This window comes from Scylla paramamosain, chromosome 42, assembly GCF_035594125.1.
Source record: "Scylla paramamosain isolate STU-SP2022 chromosome 42, ASM3559412v1, whole genome shotgun sequence".
In the NCBI taxonomy this organism is placed as follows: domain Eukaryota; kingdom Metazoa; phylum Arthropoda; class Malacostraca; order Decapoda; family Portunidae; genus Scylla; species Scylla paramamosain.
In genome coordinates this window covers 9,045,001-9,067,500 of record NC_087192.1, presented here as the reverse complement: position 1 = coordinate 9,067,500, position 22,500 = coordinate 9,045,001, and the positions used below count along the sequence as shown (strand labels likewise).

Genomic DNA, 22,500 nt, shown 5'->3' with positions numbered 1-22,500 from the left:
AGCAAAGCATTATTGATAATAGTGGTTAATCGTCTTATCTCTAAAATTTGTACTGCATACATTTTTGTATTATTTTTCAAAAGGTCTTTACTTTTCATTTCTAAAATGAAAAAGTAAATAAAATATGATGTATTTTGAAGGTTTGAGAGCAAATGTAAAGAATTACATCTATATGTTCTTAGAAATACAAGAAAATGTGGCCAATTAAGCTGTGAAGTCAGTGTATTTATCCAGTAAATTACCTTCTTATAGACTTTTGTCTTTCTAAAGGGGAAAATGATTTTTATTTCATTCAGATGCTTGCTTTTTCTAAAAATTTGTTGTATGCCCTCTTGTTTCTAAATTTTGTTTTTTTCTAGCAGTTGTCTCTTTTCTGTTTCTTCCATCTCATCTAACAGTTTGTATATTGTTATCAAGTTTTCTCATTCCCATCTTCATTGCTTCAGTGTTCATTTGTCATGCCCCCTTGAGTTATCCATTGAAACACAAGTTGATTGGATGGCAAGAATTAAGCTTTTGAGAGGCTTTCAGGCTGGGATTAAATCCTTAATGGATTCCTTGGTATATTTTGGAACCTTTGTATTCCTGATCACTATATGGCTTCCTCTTTTCACTTAAATCACATTCTGGTATTTCAGTTTTCCCTATGAGCACAATAGATTTTATTTTATTTTATTAGGCTGACTGAGCTCTTTCTGAAAGAATGTGGGATGATTCCTAACCACAAATGTGTAGAGATAAACACTTAGAATCTCTAAACAAAAAAATGAATTAGTTCAGGCAGGCAACTTATATCCTGAAATTTCATATTCAGGAAGAGTTTTTCCTAATACAAATTATGGGATATAAAGTAATTTGTTTGGACACCAACTATAATATGCACAATGCTCACAATTCCGGTCATTTTCATCAAGAGGGATTATTTCTTTAGTAACTTGCATTGCTAAAAGTATTATATAGTAAAATACCAATGACACAATAAATAATAAAGGCAATAAATAAAAGAATAAAATAAGGACCAGTCATCATTGCGAGGTCAAAGGTCATTCACCTGCCTGCTGCTGTCATGCTTTTCAATCATATCCTTCACTGCACTGGTGATGGAGCTCTTTGTCCTCTTGCCAGGGACTGCTGGCTTTTTTCCCGATATCTTAGCAGGCACAGAAAAAACAGGAAAAGTGCACATAAATAGTAATGTAAATCATAACACCACAGGAGAGACGTTGCACATGTGACAGACATGTTGTCAGACAGACTACTCTCAGAAATCACCCCAAAATTCTCTTTCCTTTTATTTCCATACATATAAAAACAGTCCAAGGTGGCACATTAGTGATCAGAGGAAAATTGGTGTTCATGATTGAAAAATTATATTCATATGCCATTTGGATTAAAAAAAATTTGTATTCTGACTTGTTCACTTTCAAGTTCTGCAATATAATTATGTATGTATGTGTGTATTTACCTAGTTGTGGTTTATGGGAGGGGAGTAACCTCATAGTACCCCGTCTCTGTATCTATCCAGTCTGGTCTTAAAAGCACGGACAATTACGGCATTGACAGCGTCTTCACTAAGTTCATTCCATTTGTTCACACTTTGCGATGAAAACTATACTTCTTGATGTCTCTTCTACAGTTAACTTTCTTCAGCTTCTTAATGTGTCCCCTTGTACTCTGTGTGTCTAAATTTATAAAACATTTTTTGCCTACGTTTTTCATACTATTTATCATTTTATAGATGTTTATTAAATCTCTTCTCCCTGTCTCTTATTTTCAAGGGTAGGAATTTCCAACATTTTTAATCTCTCTTCATAGGTTGACTTGCTCAACTCCAGAACCATCTTAGTGACTGCTCTATTAAACCATTCCCACTTTCTGACATCTCTTTTTTTTTTTTTTTTTCTTTAGCACAAATCTTCTCATACCTTTTATATATGGTTTTCAACTCTCCACTTTTCTTCCACTCCCACAGCACTATCAAACTTACACCAGTCCATATGTTTGAAGTAGATTCTTGAACCTTCAAAATTTGTCCTTCCTTAGTTGTACTTTCTGACTCTGTGATCATCTTTTTTTCATTCCTCTTCTCACTTTCATTGTACACTCTACCACTATATGGTCACTTTTTGCTGTTGGGCTCTTGTAGTCCACTATCATCATGACTTCTGATTCCTTTGTAAATATTAGATCCAACCTTGAGGGCTTGTCTTCACCTCAAAACCTGGTATTTTCATTCACCCACTGTCATTAAGTTATCCATAGCCCTCCTTATCAACTCTTCTCCCCACGACTCTTCACTTCCCTTCACCGACCATTCTTCCCATTTTACATTCTTACAGTTGAAGTCATCCATAATCATTATGTTAACACTCATCAAACACTCCACTGCCTTTTTTTGTGTCCTCAATCTTTTCATTCTATTTTTTTCTCCAAGAACTTATCATTAGTGGAATGTACATCACAGCAAAATCCGTATTGCTTTCTCCTCTCTGCTCCATCTTCACTCTTATCACTTCTGCTAATATTCCTTCAAATGTCATCTCATCTGCAACTAAGTCTCTTTTCACTAGTATCGTCACTCCTGTCTTGTTTTTCTTTCCTATCAGTTTTCCACATATGGTATTTTCCGTTCCCAATGTTGACGTGAATGCCATCACTCAGCTTTGTTTCAGAGATTCCTATCATATCTGGTGTACTCTCCCATAAGTAATCATTTAATTCCACCTGTGCAGATAATAGCTCATTTACATTTGTATATGCAACTTTTAATTCTTCTCCATAGTTCCTTCCTTGGCAATCCACCATTTCTTCAGCTCTATGCCCCTGACTTCCCAGTAAAACTGTTTCTTTTCCTCTTCCATTCCATTTTTTTTTTTCTTTTACTTCCTTCCTCAACTCACTTGTTTTCTTCTTTTCATCCTCACTTGTGTCTTTTCTTACCCATGTATTCTTATTCTCCTCTACTTTTCCCAGTCTCCAGGAACTATTTAGTGTCTCCTTAGGTGCAGCTTGGGACATGAACTTTATCTTCATGGGTTTGCTTAGACCTTCCACATATTTACCTAATTGTATTACTTCTTCAATTTCATCTTCTCAGTCAGTCTCCTTTTCAGTCACAATTTTTACTAAAGCCAATATGATGCTCCTTTCATGTTTCTCTCTCTCCTTTTTTGCTATTATCTTGTCTTCTTTCACTTAGAAGACTACCACACACTTTTTCGTCCACTGTATTTCTTGCCAAATTTTCTTTCTCTCTAATTACTTTAACGACTGTTTTAGCTACAGCTTCCTTTTCTCTTATCTTGCAGTTTATTATTTTCCTAAGGCCAGGATTTTCATTGTCATTCTTTTTACCCCATTCATTCAGCTTTTCACTCAGATCCTTTGCTTGCACCTCAGCCACCCAGACCTTTTGTTTACATTTGATCAACTGTTTCTCACTTGCCTCACACTTAGTGCCCCAAGCATTAATTTCCTCATTTCCCTCCTTTTCTAAAACAGTACATTTCTCTTTCCATGAACTATTTTCAACTTCCAGTTCTCTCTGCACCTACTCTTTAATGATTCCATTTTGCCAACTGAGGCTTCAGCTGCATGATACAACTTTCTAGCCTTTTTATTATTTATTCTGTATAACTAAACTTTTTACACATCATTGATCCATTAATACTCTCAACATCATCAGGGAAACCTTCATAGTAACTTTGAACCTCCTTTCTAGGCTGATTGTCAGGAGTAAACAACTGTCTCGGGTCACCTGGAGATTTTGCCTATGTCATCTTCTGATGTTTACCTCCTTTTTTGCTGTGTTTAGTTATGTATCAGTTTTTCTTTCTTACATCTCACTGCTCTCATTTCACAATTGGGACAGCATGTAATATCACTGCTCCTCCCCCTTGACCACCTGTACTAGGCAATAATTCAGGCAGATTGCTAATTACTTCATACTCAGTTACTCAGATGCTGCTTATTTTACTACAGTACACTGTAAAAACAGCCAATTGCTTTTCATCAGTTTTTACTGCCTTGTTCTTTGCAGTAAATGTACCTGAAAGAATAAATTTTTGAAGTCTGTACAGTACTTTTACATGTATGATACATCAGTCAGAAGTCTTTAAATGCACTTATGCTTTACCATAATTTGATAATGACTTTGAAAGTTTTATAATGACACTTTTATATTTTTAGTGTTACTGCTAAATACAAAAACACATAAATTGGCCCTAATGTATGTCAGAAACTCGATGCTCCTCATACCTCCAGCCACCAAGCATTTATGGGTAGGCTTAGCCCTCAATGTTTCAGGGTCCTAAATACACCCCTGGGAACCCCCATTCCATGTGAAGCATACTTCATACATGGACGAGTGAGAAAAACTGGCGGAGATGATCCAGAATGCCAAACTTCATGGAAACTGTTTTAGAGATGAGTTATGAAGTTTCCAGGTTAGATTATTAGTAAAGAACAGACTGGGGATGTTCAGTGTAGAAGAGATGGACAATTGAGTGTTATTCAAGAAGAGGGGATAATTATCTGGAAGGTTGTGTTGAGTTGATAGATGGAAGAATTGAGTATTTTAGGCATTGAACAAAACTATGTTTTGCTTTGCTGTGATCAGAAATTTTAGAGAGAGCAGAAGTCAGGCATTCTGTGGGTTCCCTGTATAAGTTGTTTACTTCCTGAAGAGCTGAACATCTATGAAAAAAACATGAGAAAGTGCAGAGTGATATCATTAGCACAGAAGTGGATAGGTCAATAAGTTTGGATTAGATCATTGATGAATAATAGGAAAAGAGTGGATGACAGGACAGAACCCTGAGGAACACCATTGCTGGTAGGCTTAGTAGAACAATTACTGTCTACCACAGAGCAATAGAGTAGTCAGAAAGGAAACTTGGGATGAAGTTACAGAGAAAAAGATAGAAGATATAGAAGGGTAGTTTGAAAATTAAAGCTTTGTGCCAGACTTTTGATATGTAAAGCAGCAGCAAAAAGTTTCACCAAAATCCCTAAAAGAGGATGACCAACACTCAATAAGGAAAGCAATCACCAGTAGAGCAGCCATGATAGAACCCATACTGGTGATCAGATATAAAATTGTGGATCTCCCTGTTGAAAAAAATTTAAAACTTTATTGAGAGGCAGGAAATGAAAGCAATAACATGGTAGTTTAAAGGATTAGAGCAGTCACCCTTTTTAGGAACATCCCAAATGTAGGCAGACTTCCAGCAAGAATGAAAAGTAGAAGTTTGGGATTGATCAAGTCTTGGTCAATCCATACTTCTTAGCAAAGACTTTCCATAAGTATTGTAGGTAAGGCTTTTGGTGGCAGTTGTGAATTTAATGCAGATCTCATAATACACTACAGTATATTGTCACTATCATCATCAGTATGTTATCATCATCATCATCATCATCATCATCATCATCATCATCATCATCATCATCATCATTATTATTATTATTATTATTATTATTATTATTATTATTATTATTATTATTATTATTATTATTATTATATGATTGCTGATTTATAGTCATGAATTTGTTTAGTTCATTTAGCCATGACAGAGAGGTAATGTACTAAATTCTACTTGATTCATTTGTTTACTTTATGATTTTTTTTCCCATTAAGTTGTTTTCCATCCATTATGTTTAACTTAAAGTCTCATAACATTTTATTCAATTTGCTTGATTATCACAGTATTTCATACACAAATTTTTAAATTTTATGTTGTCTGATTTGATTAATGCTTAAAACTTTAATAACTGCATAATTTTTAACCATTTTGTTATCCATGGACAAAAAAAAACATGTGATCCTTGATGATTAGGTACCACCAAATCAAAAGTTTATGGAAGAGATGCTTTGTGTGGCAGTGCAATCCAATTAGTGACATGCAGATTTTGTGATGTCAGGAGTAAATGAATAATGTAGTTCATTAATTGTAGGATGCATGCTTCCATATTTTTTTTTTATTTATGGCTGTCTATTATTGATTTCCATACCCTTAGGAAATAACCTTTATGTGATAAGTACTATGTAACAATGTATCTGTGTATAAGTGAGAGGGACATAGACATGCAAATAAACATTTCTGATTTCTCTCCTATATTTTCCAGACTTCTCCTCAAAATTCCTGATTGAAGGGAATACTAAGAGTTTCCTAGAGTTGATGAAAACCCATTTTGCCAACTCTCTTGACTACTTATACAGTGTAAGTAATACTGTGATACTGAAAACTGTGGTAGAGACAAAGATTATGTTCAGGAGAGCATTAGGGAGGAAAGCAAAGTACCCACACCACAGCTTTCCTGCTATTCCTTTCTTTGTCAAGCAATGAAGGCACCCAAAATTGTTCATTATGCACATTTCACAGCAAAAGTGATGGTGAAAGTAATGTGGATGATTCTACATCCACAGATGGATTTTCACAGCAAAGTTTGCAATGGGATATAACCCCAAAATGGTCAAGTTGAGTATATATTTTTTTATTTTCTACATTGTTTTTATTACTTTTCAATAGATTTAGCCAATAAAAAAAAGAAAATTGAAAATAGGCTGGCATTTATGGTAGGGGGGAGGCTCATAGGAGTTGACAAAGAAGAGGTTAACATATTCGTATGAAGGTGTATCAGTTTTTTTTTTTTTTCATCTGAATGGCCATATGAAAGTTTTTTTTTTCTATTTGTATTTATGTATACAGCCTACCCTCATGCCTTTTACTACACTTCAAGAGGCTGCTTGCATTTAGAATGATGATAGTAATACATTAGTAGGTCTCTGTGAGAGTAGTGACAATACGGACTATCATTGAGTCCAACCTTTATAGTAAACACTTGATAACAAATTAGAAGGTCTTATCACTACCTCAAAGTTTACTATAACTGGTGGTTGTTACAGCAGGACATATGTCATCATGTAAGGTGAGTCGCTTAGTAATATACAGCAGCTGTGGGTGGTGGAAGATTGGAGGAACACATGGACTTATCATCCATTGCCTGTGCGTGTCCTATCCAATAACTGTGTTTATGCTCATGTTTTGTTCAAATTCTAGCAACTTTCCACAACACCACTTCCACCACTTGTAACCACCCAGAGTTAGTTAAATGTGTTGTGCCCAAAAGTTTCATTATATCAAGGGTTTAGTTGTATCAGCTCCAACACACTCTCCGTCTCCCCCCCCCCCCCCCCTCTCTCTCTCTCTCTCTCTCTCTCTCTCTCTCTCTCTCTCTCTCTCTCTCTCTCTCTCTCTCTCTCTCTCTCTCTCTCTCTCTCTCTCTCTCTCTCTCTCTCTCTCTCTCTCTCTCTCTCTCTCTCTCTCTCTCTCTCTCTCTCTCTCTCTCTCTCTGCTATTATTTTTTTTAGTATTTTGTAGTCCTGTTCTTTACCCAGTTATCTATACTGGTGGTAAGAAAAAGAAAAGAAAAGACATGATGAAATGACTGAACTGATTGTTGGGCTACCTGAATGGAAAGAGAATAAATTTTGGCTGTGAATTTCTAATGATGACCATATCTTCAGATGATCCAAGTAATTGCATTATTGTACACTACTCCCATGTTTGCAGGGCAAATATTATGAGAGCCAGAAAATTGAGTACCCTGGTATGGCCAAGCTTCTTGTGGATGAGAGTGATCGCCAATGGGAGGAAGGTATGAATGTCCTTAAGAAGTATCTCCATTTAGGAGGAACCACAGAAGGAAATAATTTCATTAACAGCATGGATTTTACCAAAAGTGTAAGTATGAAATAGTTTTAGATATTATATATTTGATTTTAAAATTAATAGTTAATAAATGATAATTAATAAATAATTTATTTATAATTAATAATTAATAAATAATAAATTATTTACTATAATTCATTATAATTCATTATTCACTATTGAACCTTTGTCTTATCCCTTTTCTTATTTCAGTCAAATGACAAAATCTAATAGTAAATTAGCAGAGCAAATTTTTGTTTGACTTCCATGTAAGTCAAAGGCAAATAGCTGGAAATCACACGTCAAATTAATTACTCCTTGTATATTCAATTATTCATCCTTCATGAGGTGCCTGCAGCTTTCTAAAAGCTGACAGGACTTATCAAATTAATTATTCCTTGTATATTAGATTATTCATCCTTCATGAGGTGCCTGCAGTGCTCTAAAAGCTGACCAGAGCCATTATGAAATGTTGGTAGTCTTTTAGAGTAGAACTGCTAAATGCTGTCATCAAATGTGGAACTCCAATGTGTTGTTTTCCTACCAAGGTGTATGCATTTGTTTTGTTTTGATAATGTGAAGCAGTACTAGACCTGCATAATATTTTGACAAAAAGCTGCTCGGGTTTACTAGATGATATTTCCTAATTTTTATCTTTGAAAATGGGGATTTAAAAAACATTTGCACATTTTTAGTATTCATTTTATTCTTTAGGATACAAGATATTTGAAAATCATCTGGTGCTATACTCGATGAATAATTTTCTTTGATCACAAATAGGAGCTGACTGTTCAGTCCATGAAATGTGTTTTTGTCTCCAGCTGACACTGTAAGCCACACCCATAATCACATATTAACTGTAGACCTGAACCAATGCTAAACCAAGTCTCTCTCTCTCTCTCTCTCTCTCTCTCTCTCTCTCTCTCTCTCTCTCTCTCTCTCTCTCTCCTCTCTCTCTCTCTCTCTCTCTCTCTCTCTCTCTCTCTCTCTCTCTCTCATTCTGTGCCATTTTCTTTTCTCTTTTTTTTTTTTTTTTGTATATTTTCCAATTTCCCTGTATACTTTTCTTGTGAGGTTACCACACTGTCAGTTCATATTCTTAACCAAAACTGCTCACAACCAGATATGCTTACAACACAAGGTACCATTGTATAACCTGGTATTTCACATTTTCTCTTCTCTTTGGATTTTACATTAATTTTTTGCTTGCATATACTTGTTCCATAATTTGGTCTGTCTTCTCTATATTTTCTATGCCTCCTCTGTATTGGATCTTGTTATTTTGCATGTTTTATTTAACTAGTCTTTCTTAGCTGTATTTACTATAGGTTTGTAAACTTGCTTTTTCGTTCCATGTAGATTTTGAGAAATTCTTCCCATTTTATTTTTTAGACCCAATACCACTGTAAAACCTGGTCCAGTTCTCCTCAAAATACCTCCTAAGCTTTACAAAATCTACTTTGCTGTTTCATTTTCTTCTTTTCTATTTCCTTTTCATCATTTACTTTAAATTCTATTACACTGATTACTTTTAGGCCATGATCCAACTCTGACATCTTCAGTAAGCTCTGATTCTTTGCTAAACAAATCTAGTCCCTTCATCTTCATATCCATCTACCTCACTAGCCTATTGGCCAGCAAGGTAGATGGAAAGATTGAATGGCAAAATTTTAAAATAAAGACCTCCCATGACAAAATTAAAAAATAAAGACCTATCAACTGCAAGAAATGTAGAACTTGTCACCAATATTTAATTCCTTAACTTTTCTTTTCTATGTGTATAGGAATTATTTACATATAAGTCTGCCATGATACAGTCTTACCAGTGATGTTGATTGGGTGTTCCTAGATAGATAATTGAATGTTATTATTTTGCCCAGAGTCATTATTATAATCTATTCAGTGATGCAAAACCCTTTAGTATAACCTAATGTTAACTATTAAAACATACAATCTCAGTCAGTTTGGTTGAGAATAATGGAAAATAAAGACAACATGTATCTCAAAGTCTTCACTCCAGGGATAAGACAAGACTTTTCTGCCAAAGCAATGGGACCAAAAATGTTCAGTGAATAAGCATATTCTCTTTTAACAGCTCCCTCAAATAACTATATGAATTAATTATCACTTCCCATATTCCTCTTTTCTTCAGCATTGGTCTTTTGTAGCATATGTAGCTCATCTTTTTCTCTTTCCCATGACTCTTAAAAGATTTCTGCCCTACTTCTTCTATTTAAAAATTTAATCTTTCATTGTATCCTTCTTTACCAAAACATCATTCTACCAGTTTTCTTCAGTTTCTTTCCAATATGTTATAATTGGCTTCGTGAATTTTATTGCCTCTACTGTGTTACATAAATTTTGACCAGGCCCACAGTATTGTGTTTCATCTCTTAGATATTATTTGATTTAATTCTATCAGCTTTGATACACTTGCATTCACATTCATATACATTCTGCAACAAGTTTCCTTTCTCCATTTGGCTTCCTTCTGTTTTTCTATGCCTGTTTGTGCCATTTTCTTAATCTCATGTCTTCAATAATATGTCTTCTCTGTATCTGATCTCTTTATGCTATTTTTATTATTATTATTATCATTATTATTATTATTATCATTATTATTATTATTATTATTTATTTATTTATTTATTTATTTATTTATTTATTTATTTATTTATCTATTTTTAAAGCCTTGGTTCTTTGTTAATTTAGTTTAGCTCCTTCTTGTTCATTAAGGTCTCTCCTTATCCAGACATTTTCTGGTATTCAGTTTGTGTCAATTTTGATGGCCTGCTAGAATTCCTTCATCATCACACCAGAACCCAAACCATTTTTGTGTGTATGTATTTATTTAGTGAGGTGCCAATCTCTAATATGTGTAGATAGCATGAGCAGATGTGGTAGTTCAGTTTACTAACCAAAAGTGAAAAAAAAAAATATTGGGAGGAGGAGTCAGGTGACAGATTTGGTGAGCTTCACTTGCTTGGTTCACCATCCTGTGATGTGCCACTTTTTGAGTTGCTAGTTATTCACTGACTCACTTCTGGGTCTCAATATTGGAGCATTGTTAAGGAAGAATGGCAATTTATAATGCAAAAAGTCTTTTTGCTACCATTATTATTATTATTTTTTTTTATTTATTTGCAATTGCTACATTGACAAAATTATGCTAAATTGCACTTTGAATTTCAGTGATACCTATAATTCAGTGGCATCATCAGCTTTATATGAAAACCATTCCTTACTGCTAGGGATATCAAAAGTATGCAACAAATTTAAGTAGTACATGTAATTTTACCAGATTGAGTCACGTGATGCAGCTGAGGTTGAGTACAAGAATTCCCTGAAGACAGTGATGGGGAAGTCTCAGGCACTGATCAAGGAGATTACAAAACTGCATGTTAGTGCCAACAAAGTGCCTTCAAAGAATGGTGATGTTTCTGTAAGTTTCTCTGATTACAAATACTGCATTAGTGTTTTTTTGAGTACAAACCATTGTTAGAATATCTATATTTCTGAAATTTTTTAAAAACTATTCCATGCATTCATAAGATTAATGTGTACCTAACTTGTATAGTGATATATTTTCTTGTGGCAGGGACCTCAGTTTGGATCTAAGTTGAAAAATGCTGCCACTGTATTCCTTGTGTGCTGTGAAAGGCAATTAAAATAGGCAGTGTTAGTGGACTGGAAACCCTCTCATGTATTATTATCTCAGTGGAGGATCCCAGCCTTGTATGTAGACAGATATTCCTTCTAAAGAGTCTCTGTGAGATGGTGGGTGGAATGTGTATGTACCTTGTACAGTTGGCTGTATGTTATCACTCTGTTCAGTGAATTTTATTAAGCACTCAACATCACAGCAACCCCTTTTAGTCAACATCACAGCAACCCCTTTTAGTGAAACTTCCTGAAAGCTCTGATGACAATTACATAACTAAGTGTATGTTGTAGTCATCTCCTTGTGCTGTCCATTTTACTCATGTAATTTTATGTGAATTTTTTCTGTAAGGTGAAAAGTAATGAGCAATCATCTCTTTCCACATGGTTTAGAAGTATTTGAGTAATAAGGTTCACTCAATAAAAAAGAAAAGTTTATAGGAATTAATGAAAAGAGCCCAGAAAAGGTGGAATGTCAGGATGTTGTGAAGAAATACAAACAACAAATGATCAAACTAAAATGCAATATTATAATGTTCTGTGAAATCAGGAAGAGTTACAGAACAGTGGAGAAGGATGGATTTAATGGCTGTTCAGTGTGTAAAACAAGAAAAATGGACAGAATATTTACAAAGAGAAGGAATATTACTAGATATGAAATTTGACATGCATGTCAAATTTACTGAGATGTTACTAGAGAGTGACAGCACACAAGAAAGAGATAAAAGAAAGAGATAAATGGGTGAACAGCATATATTAAGATTTTAAGAAAGGGTTTCATAAGGTCTCAAATAAAACACTATTTTGGGAACTAGAAAACACAGGAGGATTGAAGGGAACAATAAAAAGTTGATGAGAATCTGGGAAAAAAAAAAAAAAAAATGTATATATATATATATATATATATATATATATATATATATATATATATATATATATATATATATATATATATATATATATATATATATATATATATATATATATATATATATATATATATATATATATATATATATATATATATATATATATATATATATATATATATATATATATATATATATATATATATATATATATATATATATATATATATATATATATATATATGTCACTAAACACTACTGTAATAGGTATGTATATATACGTACTAAACGCTATGGGTTAAGACATTATAATATGCTTCATGCATATTTCAATCATAATTAAGAAAAATATATAAAAATAGTCTAGAACAATACCTGACTATTGCATCCCATCTGAAGAAGTTTGTATCTAAGAAAGAGAGAAATAATCATAGTCATACTGTATTGTGTAGCTACTCACTCATTTTGTTCTTGGTACTTACACTTTTATTAATTTTAATTTAACATTTTCAGCTTTCACATTTCCTGGAAGAAAAAGCTGAGAAAGAGTCTGATGTGGCAAGGAAGATGGCTGGTCTCTATATAATGCTTCGGAAGATGGTTTCTAATGGAATTGCAGTTGGCATCTTTGACCAGAGTCTGTAAAACTTTATTGTATTCATTCATCAGATATTTTATTTAAAAGTAAGATGGAAGAACCATGTAGAATTTTTTCTCATGGCTTCTATGTTGGTTTATTGTCTAATCTAAGATAATCAATATACATTTACTGTATGTACTTTTACAAAAAGCAAAATAAATAAATAAATAAATATATATATATATATATATATATATATATATATATATATATATATATATATATATATATATATATATATATATATATATATATATATATATATATAATGATTTTGAAAATGATCATACAAGAACTTACTTGATGTACATTTTCAATAATTGTGCTGAATACTCAGTATGTTCCTTTGTTTATGTTATGCAATACATAAGTGATTAGAATGCATTTTATAATGCTTGTTGTATAATAATATGTGCTCAGCTTGGAAGTAAATGCATCAGTAGCATATTTTTTTGTCATTCTAGATATATTTGTAACTGAAATTCAAGTACACTGTGTAATATTTAATCTCTCTGCCATTGGTAGTTAAGCCTGTATTGAACTCATGTTTTTTTTACTCAGGAGATAGCAAAATACTTGTAAAGTATCCATATTTGTTTTGATTATTTTGTATGAAAAGTACATAATAAAAAAATCATGATATACATACCTCATCAGAAAGTACATAATAATCAGACAGTTAATACTCTGAAATATGTTTCATTATTAATTTTATAGGTATGTTCAGATATAGAATAAAGGCTCCAAATACACTTAATATGCAAATAATTCTTTAAAAATATTCACCTGAAATTATCAAAATTTCCAAGATTATGTTAAAAATTGCCTCTTTAAGATGTATAGCTAAGTATGGTGAAATATAAAGTATTTTTGGCCAAGCTTCCTTCAGTTTCCCAGAATTACCTTCTCTTCTTTCTCTAATCATAAATGGTTTATATCCACTGAAGAGAGTGAACAAGCGTTTCAGTCTGCTTTAATCTCTCTCTCTCTCTCTCTCTCTCTCTCTCTCTCTCTCTCTCTCTCTCTCTCTCTCTCTCTCTCTCTCTCTCTAAGCATAAGTTCACATTTCTTACAAAAAGTCACGAGGTAAGGTAAGGTTGATATATACTACTACCAAGGTGGAATAACTTCAATTGTGTTTGAGGCAAATACTTAACATTGCTAATATAACCAATACAATAAGTAAAATATATATATATATATATATATATATATATATATATATATATATATATATATATATATATATATATATATATATATATATATATATATATATATATATATATATATATATATATATATATATATATATATATATATATATATATATATATATATATATATATATATATATATATATATATATATATATATATATATATATATATATATATATATATATATATATATATATATATATATATGTTACAGTCAATACCTGAATCCAGACAATTTGTAAAGTGACTTATTTTTTCAGGCAATTTGTGAACTGCCTGGTTAGGTTAGGTTAGGTTAGGTTAGGTTAGGTTAGGTTAGGTTATAACCTAACCTAACCTAACCTAACCTAACCTAACCTAACCTAACCAGGCAGTTCACAAATTGCCTGAAAAAATAAGTCACTTTACAAATTGTCTGGATTCAGGTATTGACTGTAACATATATATATATATATATATATATATATATATATATATATATATATATATATATATATATATATATATATATATACGAGTATATCAATTATTTATTTATCACGGCAGGGCCTGTAGATGTCAACATTTTTACAAACCCCCAAATTAGAACTTTGCTTATCTTTATAATCTTAGCATTAAGTAAATAGTAACGAAATTATCATAATTAAAGGTGGTTATACAATCAATTAAATTACATATGTATCAAGATCTACTCACGTGTGTTTATGCCATGGAGATGGGATGTCATTCTATTTCCACGGTGTATGCTAACTAAATTAACTTTCACTTTTGTTCTTGCATTCACTCAGTTATTGGCAGATTCATACATTCACAGTTAAATATACGTATATAAGAATTTAATACATTCGTAATTACTTATATATATATATATATATATATATATATATATATATATATATATATATATATATATATATATATATATATATATATATATATATATATATATATATATATATATATATATGTAAACACTCCCATGGGCACTCATACATAGTCTACTTAGTTATAGTTGTGTGTGTACTTGGTAGTCATCCATAAATAACTTTTAATTTAATTTTAAGTGTCTTTGTTTTGAATTTCTTTTAAACTTTCGAGTGCATTATATTGCACCCATCCATAATAAATTACGAAGCATTTCTGTATTTGAGTGTATAGAAAAACAGGCCTGAGGTTGTGTCTATGTCTGACGCCTTTCTTGTTGTTGCCCAAGGGAAGAGACTACTTTTCTACTCTTGTTGTGCAACCCACCTGGTTCTTCTTGTCGGGGCATCTATGGGGCACGGAACCGGGTTATGGGGACTGCACAACAGTACCACTTACTGACTCTTGGGTTCAGCTTAGTGGCGGTGAAGTCGCGAGTCAGTTGCATCCACACTCCCCGTAAATTATCTCTGATCTGGCTGAGCTATGTGCATGGGATGTCACTTCAGTATATCAATACGGGTGCATTATTACTTTTTTTTTTTTTTCATTATTACTTCTGTTCTTCTCCTCTTCCCACTACTGCTGCTGCTGCTGCTGCTGCTGCTGCTACTATTACTACTACTACTACTACTACTACTACTACTACTACTACTACTACTACTATTACTACTATCATTATTATTGTTTTCGTTATCATTGTTGTTGTTATAATGATTGATAATAATAATGATAATAATAATAATAATAATAATAATAATAATAATATTATTATTATTATTATTATTATTATTATTATTGTTATTATTATTATTATTATTATTATTATTATTATTATTATTATTATTACTGCTGCTGCTGCTGCTGCTGCTGCTGCTGCTGCTGCTGCTGCTGTTGTTGTTGTTGTTGTTGTTGTTGTTGTTGTTCATTGCGCATAATTTTGATATGCAGAATGGAGGTATTACCTCCATAACATGCACGGGTAAATATTTGAGTGCCGATAGTTAGGTAACATTTACGATACTCTGACACAACTGATTTCCTTCAGCAGAATAACAGATTTGAAAAATATGCAGATTGATTTAGGTCAACTGTGGTTTCTGTATCCAAGTGCTTGCGTCTTGTATCGACTACAACAAGGGAAACTATTTTTGTTAGTTTCCTTCGTCCATACAACCGAGTCAAATACCCTCACATGCGTCCGGAGCATTTTCCGTCCCAATCTGCTTCTGCCGAGTGGATCAATAGACTTACATCTCGACATTACAATTCGTAGCAAGTATATGAGCTATTTGACTTGAGTGCATCTCTGCAATGTAGCACAAAGGTTATTATTCGAAAGAAGGATATCGACGATAACAACATATTTTCATGAGGAAATTGTAGTTAAGTATAAATGAAAGCGTAAAATGCATATCATACGTAAAGTTTTGAGATGCTTTCATTGAATTATTGTATAATGTTCATTTCCCTTTTTAGATATCAACATGTATTATTACTTACATGCAATATTCATCCATAGATTGACTGTTTTAAGACAACACACACACACACACACACACACACACACACACACACACACACACTTAATATTAAAATGACTTATTACAGTACTATAAGATAAATTCACTGTTCAGATATCGTGGGAGTGTTGTAAGGTAATGATAATTATTGTCCAAACAGGCAACTCAAGGTCAACACTAGTAGCGTCTCTTGTTGCCTTGGCAACGGTGTAGTGGTGCCACCTGCGCAGTCTCTTGTGAAATAAATATGTTTGTTTTTTAGAGCTTGTAATTGAAACAATATCTATAGAAAGCATGATGATATACTCTGAAATTACTTTCTAGTATCCAAAGCGAATGTTAAGCTTAAATATTAAACAAAAAGTAGGTCAAACTAGGACGTAAGACTACCGAGGCCATTCAGTGTATGGTCAACATTGGTGGGTGGCACACTGAAGTCCTTGGCACACCCGCTCGGTGACGCCGCCGTCTTCAGTTCTTTTCACTGGTTACGTGTCATGTCATTGTGATTCGTGACCACCGTCAGGTTGGTGAACTCTGCCGCCATAACAACACTGTCTGGAAGGTACAGTGAAGTGTGTTTGTTCTTTGTACACGATTAACTTCAACTCGTTGTGTCGCGTCTCTTAAAAATCTTTGATCACATTTTTCTTAAAGCCGTTAATAATTTTAGCACTTTTTTTTTCCGGTAACATATTTTACTGATATATTGTACTGATGTATTTCCTTCTTTGGAATGTTGAGTTTTCTTGTGTGTGTGTGTGTGTGTGTGTGTGTGTGTGTGTGTGTGTGTGTGTGTGTGTGTGAAATACTTCCATGTAATGTGGTAGAATCTGTAATTGCTAAGAACATTAGAAAGAATTTAGACAAACATAGGTTGATAAGGAATTCCCAACATGGCTTCACAGCGAGGAAGCCGTGCCTCACGAACTTGTTGAGTTTTTATTGTACATACAATCTAATGAGACATCAGATAATGGGATGATTATGACACAGCATCTTTAGACCTTGGGTAGGCATTTAATGAAGGTTCTTAAAAAAGCTCTCAGACAGGTCAGGGCGCGTGGGATGGATGGAAATGTTAGAACCTGGATTGGTTAATAGTTATGCGACAGGCAATAGAGCAGTGGTTCTCAACTGTTGGTACGTGGTGTTTTTTTGGGATGGTCCACAAGACGTTCACTGTATTCGTAGATCAACTTGGAATGAATCTACATAATTTCAAATTCATGGAAGATTCAGCATGAACATTTTTATGAAAATAAATAATTGTCTGTTCATTTTATTTTGTTATTTCTATTTAAGAAAGCTAATGGCAATCTTTAAGTTGTAGTTGTAAGTGCACCGAATCGTTTAAAAATTCAATCTAAAATGAATGTTCAAGATTCACGCCGCTATACGCGACCAAGACCAAGTACTGTACTTACTCGTACTGTACATACGAGTCAAGGACACCTGTCATGCGCCGCGCGACTACATAAGTATAGAACACTGCCGTAGTGCTGTCGCCATGCAGTACCCACCGAACTGCTTAGATGATTAGTTGTATCATCCGTCTTATGCTGTTTTACAAGTATGGACAACTATGTTGTGAACTGAATTAAATGTTTCTGGCCATTTCTTACGCTGTGCGCTGTATTATGCAGTGTACAGTACTTGGTGCTGTATCATTGACCTCATTTTTAGCCAAAATTGAAATGATCTCCAAAATTGAAATGGTCTACGCCAATTATTGGTTTGGTGGCCCATGGCCTGAAACGAATTAAGAACACTTCACTAGAGAGTTGCAGTATGACTAATGAATGTGCATGCGAGTGAGCATATACATGAGCTATGTAGATAATGGAATTAGTATTCATATTACTAAATTTCCAGACAACTTGTAAACAAATAATCAGGTTGGATACCGCCAAAAATAAATAAAAATAAATAAAAATACGAGTTAACTCAGATCTCCGTTAGATTAACAATCCATAGAGATAAGGACCCGATTCTTTAAAAGTGGTGTTAATAGTTACTATTGCCAATGTAGCTGATTCTTAGGGTTGATTTCAAAGTCGCTTGGTAACGTTCCCAAGCAAGAGCCTTACCAGCGTGGTAACAGGCATTACCAACACCTCGATCCGATTTCACGGCCGTTGTTTTCGTGGTTCAATGATCCCCAACCTGGTAACGATCATAACAAAACGAATAAATCTGATTCGGTAACATTGATATGCCGGAGTACCCTTATTAGACAAAACGGGTCAAAAGAACTGACCACGCCAACACTTAAAGAAAGAGAGAAAGGCATGGGAAATTGAAATACATCACTAGTGCCTTCAACAAGTCATATCCATCCACATTTTGTGATTTAAATTCTTCTCTTTGAATATCTGCCTAACATCCGCTAAATTCTGCGTATGCCAGCCAGCCACATAATGAATAATTTATGTCTCTCTTCCTCAGTGCTGTACACATACATTATTAGATTGAAATATTTCAGGTTTTATGGAAATATCCCTAGCCTGCTAATTTTGGAAGTGATTATTTATTTCTCAGCATATATATATATATATATATATATATATATATATATATATATATATATATGAATGAGTTGCCTCACTCCCCATGATAGTCCATTTTAGGTGTCACGAAAAGAGAGTTCGTCATTTGATTGTTGGATCATGGACATAATTATTTCTATTATTACCAATACATTATGGACTTGTATTGATTGTTCATTCTGTCTTGAACACAAATTTGGTGTCGGTAATCACTGACCACTTGGAGCCGTCCAGTCCACTTCAAGCCAAACTAACCAATCAACACAACATTTTTTTTTGCTTGATTTTTGAGGCTAAAAAAGAAAGAAAAAAAAATGCGATGTAGCGTTTATTTAAACCGTAAAAGTTGTTAACTACATAGAAAATACCAGTACATTATGACTGACCCTGAACACCAGCCTCTTAAACGGTAGCTAAAACTATTATGCCTTTTCTGCCAAACTGATAGATGATAAAATATTTAGTAATCGTGTCCGCCAAGTGCTCCAGTTCGAGATGCAATAGTGGTCATGGTCGGTGTGCGTTCAGGTGCTTGTGGTCTACCTAGCTTGTCAATGTTGTCTACAAGGCAGTAGTTGTAGGATCAGTTATAGGATCAGTTGTTAGATCTGTTGTAGGGTAAGTTGTAGGATCAGTTGCAGGATCAGAAGATGGACATTCCTCGGCCTCAAAAGGCACAGCGGGTGGGATGCAGTTACTAATCTGCACGGTGGCGGTGACAGACGGGTGTTTGATGGTAGAGGTGTATTTAATCGAGGTTAACGTCACGGTCTCGTATCTGACGGGGAGCACCACGGGGATGAAGGACAGGAATTCTGCAAGATCATGGATAAAACTCATCAATTATCTGCTCGCATTAGAGAAGGGACGTTAGACACTGCATCAGTGCATCTAACAACTCGGTTAAAAATCAAAAAGTCTGTATGACAGAGTTAGTGTGTAAGAGATTTTTCACACGCATTAAGATACTTGATCTGCATTATAATTACTATAGGCTGTTTACAATAAATGAATCATATGAAGTCTTGTACGCATGTTTGTTTGTGGAAAAAATTTTGTAATATGAAGTATAAACACCTCGCTTATTTTCTCCCAAGATGGCGTCAGTTTTAGATGGTTTTGTCTTTTGAGAGATTGCCTGTAGGTCCGCAGCACGCTTGCTGTAAAGGAAAGAAAATAATTAATTAAACACTCTCTCTCTCTCTCTCTCTCTCTCTCTCTCTCTCTCTCTCTCTCTCTCTCTCTCTCTCTCTCTCTCTCTCTCTCTCGCTCGCTCGCTCGCTCGCTCGCTCTGGCTTTCTCTGCCCATGGCTGAACATTCACTCACGACGGCTGGAAAGAGAGAGTGGTGGCCACGAGGTAGCGGGCGGTGACAGAATCCGTACAGGTTTGCAGGCCGGGCTCCGTCGAGAGACAAGAGGTGAATGTGGTGCTTATCGTCTCTTGCACCTTCAAAGTCTGTCGAGAGATAAAGGTGTCGTTTATTGCCACGATTAACAACATTTATATACAATACAACTAATCCTGAATAGCTGATTTCCATCTATCAAGATGAAAAACTCTCAAAGTTAAAACACCAAAACTTGTACTGCTCTTTGGGATTAGAAAGGCTGTGGAGCTTGCCATGATTTTATCTGTAACGTGAAAAAAGTAACAAACGAATAAAATAAATGAATAAAAAATTCTTTCATGCAATTATGTACTATCGAAATACCGTGAGGGTTTGGGTCCCAGGAAAGAGATATATTGTGGAGCGTGACCCTCCCCCTTTGGCCGCTGCCGTCACCGTGTCTAGGTCGCTGATCGAAGTTGCAGTGACACGATCACTGACATCCGCTACGGCCATCACCAGCACTGCCATTGCCATCACCGACACTACATACATCTTGACGTAGAAAATATATTGTATTACTTTTAGATTCCTCAATGCTTGAAATGCCACTATATCAAGTTCGGCACAGGAACACAATGTAGCATGAGAGCCACCACAACTTTACCGTTGAGTCGAACATGGCGCCTCAGTATCTTCAGGAGTGAACCTCACCGCCACCTAGTTCCATATTAATAGCGCCTTGCCCTCTGTCTGTATATATATGTACAGTCAGCAGCAGAGTGAAATCGTACTATTTTCTTCGTAGAATGTCAATCTATAATGGGGAGAAAAACAACTTGATAAGCAATCATAAGAGGCACGCCCGCCATGATACGAGACTTTGTGTGCTTGCTTTTAGAAACAAAGTTGGTTTGTTTGTTTAGTCGCGCCCCATACACTGCACTGGCACTTCTACATTGTGTGTAGGAAGCGCGATGTGAATATAGTTCCTGCATGCAGTTCGAATCCATTAATTTTTCCTCCCCAAAATTACTGACATTTCACACTGAAACTACGCGGCTAACTTAAATTAATTCCAATAATATTATCTTTGTCGATCGCCTTGTTTAGTATTAACCCAGTCACCAGTCTCGAGACAAACACCATTGTCGGGGTTTTTGATTTTAATAAAATATGTGACGCTTTTGCTTCTATTATCATTATGAGCTTAATGATATATATATATATATATATACGAGTATATATATATATATATATATATATATATATATATATATATATATATATATATATATATATATATATATATATATATATATATATATAAAACCGTCTAACTTGGGAAAGTTAAATGTACCCAACTTGGACCGACCAGAAATTTTCTGGTCCCCTTTCCAGATGGGGACTCCGAGACTGATACAGGTGCTAGTTTTAATCTTGAATTTTGAATGAAGAATGTACATAGGTGAGTAAACTGTAGGTAGTATAATGTGATACTTGTCTTAGCGGGGATGCCTTGACTGCTCTTTTGTGTTGTAAGACACAAAGGGAAACGTTCAGGGAGTCATAGTTTATGGTAATGAATCTATTCTGCAATTTTCGTTATATGCCAGAGGTCATTATGACCGAAAAAAAAGACATTGAAGGATGGTCATCTGACGAAAAGAAAAGATAACAATAGACACTTAAGAGTAACAGACAACCCAAGAATGGTTGAAAAAAAAAAAAAAGATACGACATACAAGGAAACACATTAAAGAACAAGTTATATCAGGATGGCCTACTGAAGATGGACAATGAAGAAGATTTATGGGTGGGGAAGCCTTTATCCCGTATTGATATTACAGATGCTGATGGTGATGTCGAGCTCTGTCTTTGTACTGTTTCTACTTATATATTCATTTATTGAAATTTAGATTATAACCGTTTTTCAATTCCTTCCAGATGGATCACCATTGTTAACTCAGCCCAGGACAGAGCTGGCAGTGAGATTTTTCTCTGTTCACGTGTTGATATTGTGATTCGTAGTCAGATTGGGTGCCACATCCCGAAAACTCACACACAGTACATGAA

General features: G+C 34.1%; 3 protein-coding genes across 4 annotated transcripts in view; 2 read left to right on the top strand and 1 right to left on the bottom strand.

The window, feature by feature from the left end:
• The window catches only part of LOC135093172 (uncharacterized), an 18,747-nt gene extending 4,991 nt beyond the window's left edge, over nt 1–13,756 (top strand). For both annotated transcript variants that reach the window (XM_063992108.1, XM_063992107.1), the window contains exons 3-6: nt 6,124–6,218; nt 7,572–7,742; nt 11,011–11,151; nt 12,752–13,756. In XM_063992108.1, coding sequence (XP_063848178.1) covers nt 6,124–6,218; nt 7,572–7,742; nt 11,011–11,151; nt 12,752–12,883 — 539 coding nt within the window. In that variant the 3' untranslated portion in view covers nt 12,884–13,756. The remainder of the gene's footprint in view (nt 1–6,123; nt 6,219–7,571; nt 7,743–11,010; nt 11,152–12,751) is intronic.
• A 2,206-nt stretch (nt 13,757–15,962) lies between these two features.
• The window catches only part of LOC135093148 (NACHT and WD repeat domain-containing protein 2-like), a 92,461-nt gene continuing 85,923 nt past the window's right edge, over nt 15,963–22,500 (top strand). Inside the window, 1 exon segment of the mRNA XM_063992059.1 lies at nt 15,963–17,110. The gene's annotated coding sequence lies outside the window, so the exon portion shown is untranslated.
• Nucleotides 19,405–21,570, bottom strand: LOC135093149 (uncharacterized). Its single transcript, XM_063992060.1, has 5 exons — nt 21,092–21,570; nt 20,809–20,979; nt 20,422–20,552; nt 20,172–20,254; nt 19,405–19,909 (listed from the first exon to the last, which is right to left on the bottom strand). Exons 1-5 carry the CDS (start codon nt 21,104–21,106, stop codon nt 19,656–19,658), a joined length of 654 nt encoding a protein of 217 aa, XP_063848130.1. The 5' UTR covers nt 21,107–21,570; the 3' UTR covers nt 19,405–19,655.